The following is a 15,148-nucleotide window of genomic DNA, read 5'->3' on the forward strand; positions in this document are numbered from 1 at the left end:
TGGCCCAGCACCCGTGACCCAGGTACGACTCCCAGGGTACCCTGGATCGCGGTTCTTCTTTCTTTGGACATTTTGGCCCACATTGGCCCCGAACTCCCTGTGGCTAAGTAATCTGGGCTAACTTTATGGCCCTTTTGGTCTCCAGTCCTAAGGCCCCAAGCACTGCACTGCCCACCACCACCCTGCAACATTGGATTGCTAGCGATGGATTCGCTGGGAAACCGCCTGGAAGGAGGGGGGCTTGGGGGAGGCAACGGGCTGCTCTGTTGTCACCATGTACTTTGTGCCATGTGAGCGAGTTGGAAGCTGCGTCTCTGCAGCCTCCAACACAGGGCTGTGGGGAGCCGGCATGGAGGGCTCGGGGTCGCCGTAAATAGTACTATGTAGTACGGCGTACATCGTACATTGTAGGCATATTATTACCTGGACGTTGTAGGTATCACTGATAGGTGAGAGGCTGTTGGTAATCTGGCCTGCCGACCTGTTTCGTCCACGTTGCCAGCCTTCCGCCATTTGCCAGTGCGTACGAAGTACATAGTAGCACTCGGCTTCGACAAGGAGAGAAAGTCGTAAAGTTGATGCCGATTTTAATCGGGTTACTCATATGCGAGCCGCATTGTCCCCATTTCCCAGGGGTCTTGCGGGATGAATTAGCCAACGTTCATGGCTGATCTGTGACGCACTGGCACACCATACTCATGGTCGTCATTTGCGATCCCGCTCTTTCGTGCTGTTGTCTCGGTACGGGTACGACCTAGTCGTATCGAAAGTGCTGCCTTTATTCTCGTATTACCGAGAGGGCATTCCAAAGATAGCGTTTCAAGTCCTAGACGTGCTAAGGCAGAGAGAGAAGTAGAAAATGATCAGCGTCTGGAAGCTCTGAAAGACGACAGCCGAGTCGCTTTAGCTTTGGTACTGTCTCCAAATGGTCATGCACAAGTGCAGGCAGGGGTGGCTTGGGGCAAGACACAGTATTACGGAGTACCTCCGCCATTTTGGAGAGCGAGCGATGACCGGGAAATCCACGACCAATTTGCGGCGCCGAAGAATCTTGTGCATTACTATTAGAACGGGGTCCCTGTTATTAACCTCTGTTTTTGGTAGAGATGCAACCTGCGCAGCCAGCGAGGCGCTGCTAGGCGGTCAAGCGGTGGTTACCATTCGCAAAGTTGATGTTGCCCACGCCTGCTTTGTAAATGCGCCTATTTTTGGGCAGGACCTTACCAAGCAGCTTCTTGCCACACCATTGGCTCCTTCCCACTGAGCTTGGCGCACCAGGGGCATCCTCCAAATTGTCCCCAGAACGGACACCACGCGCAACATCAAATCTTACAAAGGACAGGATAACACCCACAGCGTTCTATTAGTATTCCCAATTCCCGGGATATCATCCTGCGTCGACATTTCAACCCTCCGTCGGCGGTGTTTATTCCCAAACTGGGTATCAAATTTGGAATTAAACTCCAGACTATCCGTAGGTACGTACAAATATACGACACAGCAAACGGAGGGCGGGCACAGTGCTGTCCTCTCCTTGGACAAATGCCAACACTAGTGCCTGGGGAGGCGAGCCAGTACGAACAGGAATCCATCCCCCCTCCGCCGTTAGAGAATCCGTTTGGAAACGATGCCTTCGAATACGTGGACCGCCTCTCATCCACTAGAGAAGCTATAGATCAGCCCTACAAGTCATCGACCCCAACACCGTGGTTCCCGTCCTCTCGTACTCCGAGTACTAGTATGCTGACGCGAGAACGTTTCAAACAGGAACTTGTCTTCGCCCCAGATTTCTACTTGCCGGCGTTCCGTTCGCAGCACACGATGTTGCATCACCGGCAAGACACCGTTGAGAAACGACACAGATCCCCCGATGGGACGCTATCATTTCCCAACCACCACAGGTGACTCCCGGCTACCCTTCAAGCTTCATCAACAAACACCCCCGTTGCGCCCGACCACCCCGCCCTCTGGCGACAGGGCCAATGATGCCCAAGGTTGCGTCTCCACACATTCAGGTTGGCGGCGTGGGTCGTTGGCTCTACGGCGCTGCGCACAGACAACACTGTGCCTCAGCCTTACGGCTAAGCGAGGCACATGAGCCAGTGCCATGACAAATTCTCTACCACATCTGGGCATCTTATCGTTAGCTATGACGCGTTAATTGCAGACGCTACCATCTAACTCCAGGGCAAAATCACCGCAATATTGCCCACTTCTTCTCTCTCCTTGACGAAGCTCCAAACTTCAAGACAAAGGAACCACCGGCCCCGACTACTACCGAGCTCAAGAGCCCAGTGGCCATCTCCCAACGAGGCATCCAGGACAAGTTCCTGCTGGGTAGTGCTTAGTTAATGGAACTCTCGGGGAAAAAAACGCACGCCCCCTCACAGGCCCTCTGAAGATGAGTCTGGCGTCTATCGACCTATCACCATCCAGGGGAGTCAACACCCTGGTATCCTCGCTTAAATGCACAGTTCGATCCTGAAGAAGCACGGCGCAGCGCGGCCGCAGACTAGGCATGCTAGGACAAGAGAACAGCACCGCCCTGCAGGCCCAAAGACGCTAAAACACGCCATCACTCCGCCCGGGGCGAGGTTCCGCCATACAATGAGCAGGAGTCGGCGGGCATCTATTATGTATCCGTAACACGCAAACGTCCAGAATGCGATTCCACCTACGCCAAGGCGTCTAGAAGAATCCTCTCTTCACAACTGCCTAGCACCCATGAAACAGGAGACCGCACTGCATAGGACCCCTAGAAACCAGACCCGAGAGCGAGGAGACGCCTTCCTGCAGGGTCCTATTTTTCACCGGTCCCAGATTGGTTCAATTGTTCGAGGCAGGGAAGGCGGAATTCCGCTCACGGCGCTCAGTTTTAAGTTGACGACGGGCAGGCCAATCTCCTGGGGAGAATGGATAAAGTGCCCATCAAAATTCTAATGCCCCTACTTGGCAAGCCGCTGGAAATTAGCAACCACTACCTACCTATTACTGAACTGACGTTTGTGGCCGTGCTTGTATAGGTGCGTACTGAGGTATACCACCTAGTTAGCACCTATCGTACTGTAGGTGTATAGTAGTAACACCGCCAACTGAGTTCGCGATGCGAGTGTCGCATAGGGTCCGCCTCGGCAACATTTTTCGACATCAGGGACTTTCATGGGAGAATCTAGCGAACAAGTGCCGACTGCAGTCTTACGTGACCCATCTCAACGGGCGTCTCAAATGATGATCCTCACTGGGATACCCAGAAGAGCTACAATTTAAGCTCATTAGCGACAACCAAAATTCGGGAAATTTAGATACGGCACAACAACGCTGTGGGCACCGGTTCATGTCCAGTGTCCACACTTAATACTAGTAGACACCGACAACGTCGGTCATCAAGAACGTGGCAATGGGGGCTGTTGCTGACATGACAGGGTAGAACTACCGAGACCGTTGAAAGTTGGTGCCGTATGGAGGATAGCAATGCGTTTCCAGAAAGTTTGGAAAGGACCAGTAGGGCCGCAGAGCCAGGGCTGCAGATATCACATCTGGAGATTGCCGTCAGGGCCTCCCATGCAATCTTTCCTATTCGACGTTGTATTCCTGCCAACATGGGAGAGACCAGATGGTTGGCTTGCTCGGGTCTGGCGCAGGAAACACACCAGCGAATCAGTCCGAGAGCAGCATACCACCAACAAGTGATTGGCAAGGACTCGGTGGTGCCCGGCCGAGCGCAAGCCGCGATGCACATCAAGTATTATGTACATACCCATTAAAGAATCTGGGTTAAATTCAGGACTGTGGAGTAGTCACGTGCGAGAATTGATAGGCAAGCAGTTGGGTGGTGTGAAGGTAACCGGGTGTGGCTGGAGCCTGGCGGTTGTGGCACATGGAGGTGTGGGTTTTGGTGAGGTACGTACCATAGGGCTGAAGATCAAGGGGAAGGCAAACGAACGACATTATTGGGCCCCTCGCACCTGAGCAGTCACCTCGACGCATCCGCATGGCACTTTGTATCCGAAGTAGGGTCAAGACGACCAAGCTGCGACACAATGGTGTCGGCCGTGCCGCTGCCGTGTTATTAGAGATCGGACATGTGCCTAGAGGGCAACGACTCGGCCAAATACCAAGTCCAAGTGGCCCCCCAAACTCGAACAGCGGGATTCCATGGACCAAGCGACGAGCACAAGGGACGTTTACGCAGCGAACAGTTAGGAATGGCGGAGCCTCCCTGCAGCAGTGGGTTCCGGTGGGCGGGCAAGGCGGGCGGTGGTGCAGGTTGGGGCACGCAAAAACCTCGCAGTTCGACGGTTCGACCGCCAGTCTGTGGTGCGGGGAGGTGGTTTTGGGGGACGAAGTGGCGGGAATTGGAAGCCAACGCCAACCACGCCAACCACGCCAACCAGCAAGGCAGTTGGGCGGGCGGACAAGATGGTGACAGGGGTCTGAGATTCTGGGTGGCACCATTGAGTGCACCCGAGTGCCCCTGTGCGCTGCGATTGGCCCGTTTCCGAGCACAGAGGTGAGGTAGGGGCCACCCGCAAGGGCCGCCGCTTCCGCAAGTTTGGACCTGGGTCAAATGTCGCTGCCTGGAGGGCGCCCGGGATTGCCTGCTGGGATCGCGTCCAGCTCTGCTGCAACGCAACTCTGCACTGCATGTCTGGCAAGGCTCAGGCACGCCGCCACGCGAAGCAGAAACCCCCCCGGCAGTTGGCTGCAATTGGGCCAAAGTGTCGGTGCAGTGCTGCAGTTCTTTGCCTGTCAGGCTGTCACCCCCGAGACCTCCAGAGATCTTCAAGGCTGGCCAACCGGCGGCATAAAGGGCGGGATGCACGAGACACCGCCGCATGCGACGAGAGTAGCGGGAATCGAGCACGAGGCCCACCATGGGAACACCATTGTCGGTCAGGACGGCACCATGTCACAAACTCCAGGTCCCAGCCGTTGGACTTGTGAAGGCTCTGAGCACAAAGTCTGATCGGTCAAGGAGCTGGGACTAGCGGCCGCTCCCCGTGATGAGGAACCAGGGCCTGGGGAATGAAACCGAAAGATACCTACAAATATGGATACAACGTGCTATGGCTGGGGTCTATTACTATACACGAGCATAGGACACGCTACGGCTACAAAAATGCCGAACCCGACGGAGAGGGCCTACCGGCCTGAGTCAGAACCCAATCGTCTGCTTCGAACTAAGAGTCGCCTGAAGCCCTGAACCAACAGCGCGGCATCGAGAAAGTGAAAGGCGGCGGCCCCTAGCTAAGGCTGTAGGGCTGCCCGCCCCGAAGGACGCCCCAAACTCCCCTCCACCTCCAACCGTCTCACACTCCTACAAGTAATACGACATAAGTTGGAGGAAACTGGGCAACCCATTCGAGCTCGAGGTGGGGAGGGTGTGAACCAAGCGGGCCATCCACCGAAACTCACGAGGACCGCACAGACTGCCAGGGCGTGTTACGTATGTGTGTTTTCTCTTGAGAAGAGTCCGAAGCTCAGAGGCTACCCGAATACCCGAACTGATATTCGGGGATGTCATTCACAATGGCCTAGCGCCAGGCTTGAGAAGTGACGCACCTGGTGGTACTAACTCCGAAATTGCAATGGCCCCGTGGTGGCCCGTGTAACCCGTGGACCACGGTGCCACAGGTCCCCAGTCCAGCCTCGCCTCGCCTTGCCCTCTGTATGAGTAATTATTGCCGTTGACGCTTTGACATACACAGCGTACATTGGTACCGAGTGGGGGAAATGATATGTAAATGATGTCCTCGTAAGCTATGCCATTTCCATAGGGTTTGTCGGCCGTTGACAATTATTCCCATGCTGTCGATCAGGGACGCGCAAGGGAAACGATCCTTTTCCACATCGGCTAGCGAGGAGTCCTGGTCATTTTCTTTCAGCGATGCGGGAACCTCCGGGGCCCCGTCGTCGGACATCGGTCAAGTGGGCGATCTAATAATAAAAGGGGCCCGGCTTGGGCACGCGAAGGATTCGCTACGGGGTGGTGCTGTCTCGCCCGGGATCGGGAACGCTCAAGTCGATCTTCGTCGAAGGACAAAATCATGAACACGTCTATGTACTTATCGAAAAGCACGCCCTTCCCTTCCTGATGCTAGAGCGCGATCGGTGCAGATTACGAGTACGACCGCTAGAGCATAACTACAAACAAAGTATTGTGCGAACGCACAAAGTTAGCTCTTACAATTCGCCGAGAAGCGCCGTCCGGGGTCTGGGGAATGGAGGCTAGAGCGACAGCTAGCGATTGGATTGATGATGCAACGCTCAAATGAACATCGCTTCAGACCCTCCAGATGATCAAAAGGTCGGAGTTGTTTTGTGGCAGATCCAGTGTTTCGCTTGATGTTTTGTTGCCCAGCAAATGGCGAGGGGCTTTGGGAGGGATTTTGTTCTGATACCAACCAGGGCTCTGGTTCAAAAATAGTATCATACCCCTGGGCCCTGGTCAAGATGCTCCGGATTGTGGATTTCAAGGGAGTCGCATAGAGCGATAAATCCTCCTCGGACCAAATGGTCAACGTGCTAACGTTTGAGGTGTTGGAGGGCGTGTGGACTGCCATGCTTGGCCTTGGTCTCTTGAACGGGAGCGAGATGCCGTGGGGATTGGCGGCGGGAAGTTGGGAGCAAGGTCCGTGACCTCAAGTCCTCAACCCCGGGTCTCGAATATGTTCTATTTTTGCGACGACCCTACACAAAGAGGTTAGCGGTGTTTAGAGCAAGGGCATGTCTTTTCGAATCGTCCGACGCCCTTGGAGAGACAAGTTGACAACCGATCCACAGATACGGATACTGCTACAGACATGACGACGCCTAGAACAAGCCATTTGAGCCTTGTCCATCGAGCTTCGTGACCTCATCTATTGCCCAGAAACTGTACAGTAGGAACCGCCGCAGGCGCCGTGGCGGTGCCAAGTCGGCTCCCGGACTTTTGAACCTTTGAAAAATCCAGTAACAGCTGTCTTCGCAATAGTACCGACATCCGAGGATTGTTAGCAGACCCCGAGATGCTTAGGGGTTTCGGGTTACGATTGCCGAGGTGACTCAACACCGAACGCTCAAGAAATTCCCAGCAAAATGATCTCATTGCACTAGTGGCCTTCAGTTGGCACCAACACCGTCCGTCGTATTTGCGTACGCAGCCCTCCAGCGGTGTGAGCACTTTCGGCCATGGACCGTTGCTGTTGGCGACGGCCTGCTACCCTACACCGCCCAACTTACACGACGGGGAGACCAAGATGTTGCGAAGCTATGGATAACAATTTGAGACCCTCTTTTTAAAATTATGGCGTTGATCTATGTAAAGATTGTTGGGACTTTGTTCCTTTAATTTGCAGCGGTATACCTGCTGCTCGGTTCACAGTACAAAGGCCGAATACCGCCGCTTCTTTCCAACAAGTCATCAAAGCAATTTGGCGCAGTGGAAGCGCGCCGGGCTCATAACCCGGAGGTCCTACGATCGAAACGTAGAATTGCTAAGGCATTTCTTTTTTTGCCCATCATCACTTTCGCATACCACATCTTCCGCATTTATTGCAACCTTTTTTTTTTCTCAGCAGAAACAAAAAAAAAACTCGGCATTCGTTCAGGCCAATATAGTCTAGAATTTTACCAAATACTACAGCAATGATATAAAAGCTAATATGATACGACAAACTTGAGTACTTTTAGAGTCTCATGTAGAGCTATAAATGAAGTATACGTTGATGCTGACCACTGTCATTTGTTACTGTGCGTCAGCGGGAAACCATCAGTCATCTACATGTCCTCAGGATCAGGATTATCATGGAGGGGAGATTAAAACAACTTGTTCAAAGATAGCTCAGTGCCTGGGGAATTCCGGAGGCTAAAAAAACACAAGTATAAAAACCACAAAATTCTCTTATGTATTGCAAAACAAGTACTGGGGGTAAAAAGACAGCTATCGGCTAGCTATCTTGCGTTCTTAACCCGCAAGCGTGCCCTTCTGCGGCCTGCCCAACGCAGCACTTGGTCGGGATGTCACCAGGGGATGCTCGACGCCTACATCTCGCCATAGGTATATATCGACTAAAGGAATGAAAACTACGGAGTATGAAGTCAAGTATTAGTTGCCGTGCACCGAGTGCCGGAAAAATGTATGAGTTGAACGTGACTAGAAATGCCGTAGGAGACACCAAGAGGTATACAAGGGCGAGACATCACGACACTGGAGAGACCGACACGAGAGCATTTGTTAGATCTATTGCCGTATAGAACAAGCGCATGAGTTTAGTTTGGGGCTATAATATACCGAATATCCAGCGATCGTTGCTGGCTCTGTAATCTACCCGGAACTACAGATACTACCTAGTGAACACCACGACGCAAATGCAGAAATGGCCATGTCCCACCCCCAACGCCTCGGAACTCCTCCTGTGTGGTATTGCCAACCCTCTAGCGAGGAGATATGGCTCGACGGAGCGGACCTCCCTCGTCCCCAAGGCACCGAAAATTGCCTCCCTTTCCCCTCCATCCTCTTTTTTTCGAGTCGCTCCTACCACCAAGCCCCTCTAAGAAAACGAATCTGGACAATGCTCGTAACACCCCTCGCCGATCCCCGCTATGATACCACGTATAAGACAATATAAGCAAGCCGTCGAGGGCGCTCGACGCGAAAATAAAGAACCCCAGGGGTAAGCCTCTCTCCCCGTCAAGGCCCTAGACCTCAACCATATGCACCTGTGGCCGTTGGTACCAAACCATGTATCCCAAGTTGGCAGAATACCGGCTAGACCGTCTCAATAGTGGTGAAGGTGGGTATCATGCGTGATTTGTCCCCCTTTTCTGGCCTATTCTTTCCCAAAGCAAACTGATCGTGAAAGGAGAGAAAGGAGTTAGAAATTTCACCGAGCTCCAGCCCCCATCCATACATCGCCGTATCAATGCACGCTCTTCTCTCTCTCTTTTTCCCCTCTTTTTTCTCTCTTAGCGTTTCGATATTGTCACAAGTTGGTTGTAGGGTGCTGGGTCTTTACCGCAGCAAAAAAAAATCTTTGGATCTTGAATTTACATGTTGGTGACGCCGGCAGAGTTGGGCTCGACGACGTTGTCGGAGAGATTGATGAGAAGCTGGGCGAGGCACCTCTTTGTGGCAGCGTCGTCACGGAGGACCGAGGAGAAGGTGGCGTCGCGAAGCGGCTCGGGTAGACACTGGCGGAGAGCCTCACGCGCCCGGGCGTTGTCGCTGAGTCTGCATGACGGTGGTTAGCCTTTTTCTGGAGGGAGTGGTAATAGCTGGACAAACCTGAGGAAGCACCTGACCACATGCTTAAGAAGTCGCGCCGTCTGAGACTCGACGAGCTGGGCAACCATATTGCTGAGGACGGTGCCGACGGCGTAGAAGCGCTCATAAGTGGCGCAAATGTAGTTGAGGCCGTTATCATCCAGCAGGATCTTCTGCACGATGAATATGGCCACCGTCTTGCTAAGTTCGGAGCCAGTTTCCATGATGCGCAGGCAGAGCGGGATGATCTCGGTGGTGAGGAGGAAGTTGATGACTTCGGACGAGTCATTCTTGACCAGGGCGCCGATAACACCCAGGCTAGTCAGGCGCAGATACTCGAAGGGGCGCGATTTTGAAGTCGTGTTGAGGAACGGGTAGAGGAAGAGGGGAATGTGAGCTGCGAGGTCAGTTTAGCAAACAGTCTCCAAAGGTCAAGCGCGGCGGCTGTGGACATACCATGAAGGAACAGCGTCCTGGTCTCGTTGTGCGAAGCCACACACTGCAGGAGCGCCAACGCGTTGCAGACCCGGTTCGAGGCCGCTGCGGTCAACTGCGATGGGTTAAGCAGTGTGTAGACCGAGATGATCTCCTGGAGCAAGGACGTCATGACGCCTGGAAATCAATCTTGTTAGCACCAAGCGCACCGATGTGCCAACTAGGTTTTGGACTTACCAAATGAGTGCCAGAGGATGAGGGCGAGCTCCGGAACCTGCTCTCTCTTCTTGCTGAGCTCAAGAAGAGCCGCCTCCCTTGTGTTCTCGTTGAGCAGATCGGCAATGTACGCCATCGTCCGACGATTCTCCTCAGAGACGTTGTCCGCCGAGGCAGCGGCAGCGGCATCCTGGCCGTGCCCGGCTCCGAGGTTGTTCACATTGGAGTGGGCGCTGGTCAGGCGGTTGTAGTGCTGCTGCTGCTGCTGCTGCTGCTGGACAGCAGCGGCAGCCTGATGGGGATGCTGATGATGGCCTCCAGCCTGCTGATGCATCCAGGACGAGTCGCCTTGGGGGTTGAACTGGTGGTGCCCATAGAGGTGCGCCGAGGGCATCATCTTGGAGGCGGCGGCGGCTTGCCGTTGACGATGCATGCGCTGCGGATGGTGGGTGGTGACGGTACAATAATATTCGAGGCGGCTTTAGAGACCAGGGGGTCGTGTCGGGTGGCGGCGGCTTGTCGGCGTGCGGCGCTGCGTCGGTTCGTCTGGGTCGTGATGTCGGGTGAGGCACTTGGGCAGGTGGTTGGAGAGATCGACAAGGGAGCCACTGCGTATCCCGTCCTCGTGTCGCCTGCGACAGGGAGCCCGAGCGCAGGGCAGGGGCAAAGGGTGAGGAGAGCGAGGAGGGACAGCAGCTGTCGATGGGGGTCGTGGTAACCAGACGGGCGGTGGTGCGAGTGTCGCGAGGTGCCGTGAGGTGGACGGCGGGATCGGCTTCAGGCGCAAGTTGCAGCGGATTGAGTTGCAGGTTGCTGTCAACCGCCGGGTGGTTTGTGCAAAAGCCTGGAAGCTCGAGCCCCGACGCCAACCTCCAATCTGGTGTAGCACAGGTGACTTGCAGTGGAGCGATTTCAGTGCCTCCGCCGATTGGCTTGGTCGCTGCCCGACAGCCCACCATTACCACACGAGTACCCTCACACACAGACTGTTACTTTGGATACTTACCCACTAACAGCTCAACGGTCGGCCCTGTGTGGCATCATCATGGGTTGGGTATCGAGACGATCGAGACGCACACTCTCTTTGTTCACTGTGGCGGCCATGGCAGCCCAAGAATGTACCAGACTTACAATGCAAAATTGCCAACCTGGCCCCTCGATTACGACATGCTATGCTACCTTACTCTCCTCTAGTCGACTTTGCAATCAACGCTATTGCGCCCTTCCTAAATTGTCACGCTCGCCTTGCGTCCTATACAAACAGATACCTGCTTGAGCTGCCTGTTGTTGCATGGTCAACGACAAGAATGGAAATATATCGTCCCCAAAACAAAGAAGCCCACACGATCCCATCTGATGTGCCCGTGCAAAGCCCCTCTTATCAACTACCGGGAGTGACGGGAAGCCCCCTGAACAAACGAAACCCCTCCCCCCCCAATAGCTCTGAAACCTTCTCTACAGTCTCAACTCCTTCAGAATTTGGTCCGCCATGCTCTTGTACTGCCAAGTGTTTCCGGAGACTCGCTTGAACTGAATCCCGTGGAGAGAGAGTAGCGGCACCTTGACGATGAATATTTCAAACTCCAGCACCATGCTGCCACCCAGATCGCTCTGCACCTGCGTGCTCGTCTCGCCCGGAACCCTCTTTGCTGCCCCTCCGTTTCTTCGAGGGATGCTATCCACCGATGTCTCCGAGTTCGAGTAGCTCCGGTCTCTGTCTGATCTGCCCGGTGTCCGGGGCGTCGTTGGCGGCCGCTCTTGGTCGCGGAACTCGTCACCCTCGCCCCGCCTTAAGCCACCAAAGCTGATGCGTCGCCTGTGCTGGGGGGCCTGCCCAGGACTCGTAGGCGGCATGTCGTGAATCCTTGTCAGGTCGATGCTCGGGGTGTGCTTGCAACTGAATCCACCCTTGATCTCGACGTAGTCAACGTTGAGCTGCCTGAGCACTCGCCTGATATCAGCTCTGATGGCTGGCACTGTTTTGCCAGATGTTGTGGAGACGCTGAACAGGCCTTTGAGGAAGACAGGCTTCGCTAGCTCAGAGCTGTCGAGCCGCTCGGTTGATGGCCCACTCTGTTCGTTTTCCAGGTCCGTCTCCTCGAGAACATTAGGATCTTGAGCAGCCTCTCTCCGCTGTCTCCGCTGCTGTATGCTCTCCCGTCGCGCATGACCCAGCGACTTTGCCCTCGCTGAGACAGACCGGGAATGACCATGACCTGGTCGGGGCATGGGTGGCTGGTCCCCTGAGACTGACTGATCAGACCCGCTGGCGGGAGGTGGGTCCTTGGCGAGTCGCGCGGACTGATGGCGTCGAACGTCGCCCGAGTTGACGCTTGTTGACCTTCCTAGCCCACTCCTGCGAGAATCTCTACCACCGCCCGCGGACATGGGCGGGCTGAGAAGTTCCCGATGATGGGGCTGGCTGCTGCCAGAGCGGGGCATAGGCTCCGCGATTTCATCCCGTTCACGGCGGCTGCGTCGGATGCTGAAGCTCTTCCTTGGCCCCAGGCCGGGACTTTCAGATGGTGAGTGCACCTGGACAACCGGTGGATGCGAGCGGTCCTTTTCCGCTCGCTCGGGCTCTTTGCGCCTGCGCGTGCTGAACCGTCGTAGAAGTCCCACTGCTGTCCCTTCCTTCTTCTCCTTCAGTTCCGGCTTGGCCTCTGGCGGTGCTAGGTGGCCAGATTTGGTCGTCTCTGGAGCTTCATCCTCGCCATGGGTTCGGGCACGAGGCCGGCTGCGTCCACCTGTTGGTTTCTCACCTGGCATCTCGTAAGCCGCAGAGTTTGTATGCGCAGCTTGCGGAGGCGCTAGTTCCGGCATCGCCTCTGCCTCCTTTTCTCGGTGCCGTTCCCTGTCCTTCTCTCGCGCTGTCGCAGTGGGCGGTGGCACGGTATCGGTTTGACTGCGATCATGCTTCTCCTTGACCAGATAATATATGGATAGGAGGGGGTTGAACGCGTTTAAGGGGTCGTTGCCGAGTTGTAATGCCTCCGAGCTGGGCCCCGTCAGGGTGTCTCGGCTGTGTTGCGAGTTCCGCCGCTTGTAGAAGTCTAATCCGAACCCACGTTTCTTCTCGCCCTCTTTGGGTGTTTGCGGGGCATCCTTCTCGCGCTGATACATCTTGACGGCGCGCTGATACTCGTCGGACTCAATAATACCGAGCAGGTTAACCTTGATGCTCTCAGGCGATCCGAAGTTGAAGCCCTGCATGGCCTGAATGACCTCAGGCTCAAGAGGTGGTGTCAGGGGCTCTCGATCAGGTAGGAAATTGTCGGGAGGACCGCTGAAGCCCTTGGTCATCCACGGGTGGACCATGACTTCCTGCATCGTGGCGCGCTGCTTCGGGTCGGTCACTAGCATTCTTGATATGAGATGCCTGCATTCTATCAAAGAGTCAGCGTCTAATAGTCGCAAGGGGGGGGACTGGGCTTGCGTACCGGTAGATAGCCAGCTGGGGTAGTCCACAACTCCCTTCTTGATCTTTGCATGGAGAGCTGGCATGCTCTGGTCGTCAAAGGGAACCTTGCCACACACCAGCACGTAGAGAACGATGCCAAAGCTCCACACATCCACCTCGGGTCCAGTATATGCCCTCGCTTGAAGGAGCTCAGGGGCCGCGAAGTAGAGACTGCCGCAGAAGGTTTTGAGGTGGCCACGGGGATTAAACAGGTTGCTGAGGCCAAAGTCAATTATTTTGATATCCCCATTCTTGCTGATGAGGATGTTCTCAATCTTGAGATCGCGGTGGACGATACTGTTTCGATGGCAGTAGTCGAGTGCACTGGCGATCTGACGAGAGAATTTGCGGGCCTGCTTCTCCTTGAGCTTGCCGTGGGAGATGATATAGTCGAGCATCTGCCCGCCATTGACATACTCGAAGAGCATGTACCAATGGTAATTAGTACGGACGACATCTCGGAGGCCACATATGTGGGGGTGGTGGAGGAGCGTGACGATGGCGGCCTCCCGCGCGGTGCGAATCTCCTTGGACTGGTCCGCCCTCTCCTTATCAGCACGGGACTGGTGGCCATCGTCGATCGAGCCACGAGGGATGATCTTGCAGGCAACCTAAACGCGAGTAAAGTTAGTCGGCGAACGTCTAGCAATTATGTGAATCGGAAAACAGCTGTGTTGGACGCACCTGTTCGCCAGTGTCCTCCTTGTGTGCAAGCTTCACCTTGCCCATGCTGCCAGCTCCGATCGTCTTGCCCAGAATCCACTTGCCAGACTGCGCAGGAATGGTGGTTCGGGACTTTGACTGTTTTGATGAGGAGTGGTGGGCGTCACGACCAGCGCCGTGGGAAGGGGCGGCGGAGGTGCCATTGTTGGCCGCTGCCACAGAGGGCATGTCGGCCTGGTGGCGGCTGGAAGAATGACTGCGTTGGTGATTATGGTGGTTGGAGTTGGAGCGATTGCTGCTTCGTCGGTGCGGGCGCGAGGAGGAGTCAGGAGCTGAAGTTGGAGCTGGAGCTGGGGCAGGTGCTGAACCCCTGGAGGGTTGGGTGGGTGCGCGATCTCGGCTGGCGGTGCGCTTGGAGTGGCCTGGTGCTATGTGCGATGTTTCGTAGTCATTGTGGGGGAGGACGTCTTGGATAGGGCGGCCAGAGGCTGACGGGGTACGTCGGTGGTTGTGGTTGCTGGCGCTTCCGTTGATATTGGAGCCGGCGTAATCGTAATACTGAGCGTGGCGATTGGGATTATTGGAGTTGGCCGAGGACGAGGGGACGGGCGGGGGGCGGGAGGAAGAGGAATAGGACCGGGATGGGCCACTTCGACTACCGCTTCGAGAGGGGGAGGCGTGTGTGTCTGCCGCAGGAGTGGCTGTCGTCATGGCGGCGAGCAGCAGCGGCAGCAGAGCGAAACAGGATCGTTATTATGGACAAGCGGGAGCTGAGGTGGCCAGGAGCGTGGGCAATGTGCCTGATTGAGCCTGAACGTGCCCGAATGCCAGCGGAGCCAGACAGCTTGGGGCAGCGGGGCGCGCCTGTGATGGGAGGTTGGTGGTGGTGCCACTGGTTGGGAGCGGTGGCTGGTGATGGACTGGCAGATGATCACCAAGGATAGACGGCTTAGATGGGGCACAATGACGGGGATGGAGGATGAGGTACGGATGAGAGAGGAGCTGGAGGAAGTTCGAAGCAGAGGCAGAGGTAGACTTGGTTCTCGAGGATTGGGTTTGGACAAGGCGAGGCTTGGCCACTTCGACTTCCAATTGTCAGCCCAGATTTCCAAGGTTGGCTGTTTGCTGGC

The 15,148-nt window shown here is 55.4% G+C and overlaps 2 protein-coding genes and 1 non-coding gene across 3 annotated transcripts; 1 reads left to right on the top strand and 2 right to left on the bottom strand.

The window, feature by feature from the left end:
• The first annotated feature begins 7,406 nt into the window (after positions 1–7,406).
• On the top strand, positions 7,407–7,478 carry ACO1O0_006914. The gene has a single exon. It is a non-coding gene; the product is annotated as a tRNA-Met (tRNA).
• Positions 7,479–9,027: 1,549 nt separating this feature from the next.
• On the bottom strand, positions 9,028–10,328 carry rcd1 (cell differentiation family, Rcd1-like-domain-containing protein; the record flags this gene model as incomplete). Its single annotated transcript, XM_083196292.1, has 4 exons — positions 9,028–9,211; positions 9,266–9,641; positions 9,701–9,856; positions 9,917–10,328. 4 exons carry the CDS (start codon positions 10,326–10,328, stop codon positions 9,028–9,030), a joined length of 1,128 nt encoding a protein of 375 aa, XP_083047500.1.
• Positions 10,329–11,350: 1,022 nt separating this feature from the next.
• On the bottom strand, positions 11,351–14,246 carry KIN2 (MARK/PAR-1 family serine/threonine-protein kinase; the record flags this gene model as incomplete). Its single annotated transcript, XM_083196293.1, has 3 exons — positions 11,351–13,281; positions 13,336–13,966; positions 14,040–14,246. The coding sequence occupies 3 exons, from the start codon at positions 14,244–14,246 to the stop codon at positions 11,351–11,353; spliced, it is 2,769 nt and encodes a 922-aa protein (XP_083047501.1).
• Positions 14,247–15,148: the final 902 nt, after the last annotated feature.

Source organism: Amphichorda felina (genome assembly GCF_050947745.1).
Source record: "Amphichorda felina strain 45539 chromosome Unknown scaffold_7, whole genome shotgun sequence".
Classification (NCBI taxonomy): Eukaryota; Fungi; Ascomycota; class Sordariomycetes; order Hypocreales; family Bionectriaceae; genus Amphichorda; species Amphichorda felina.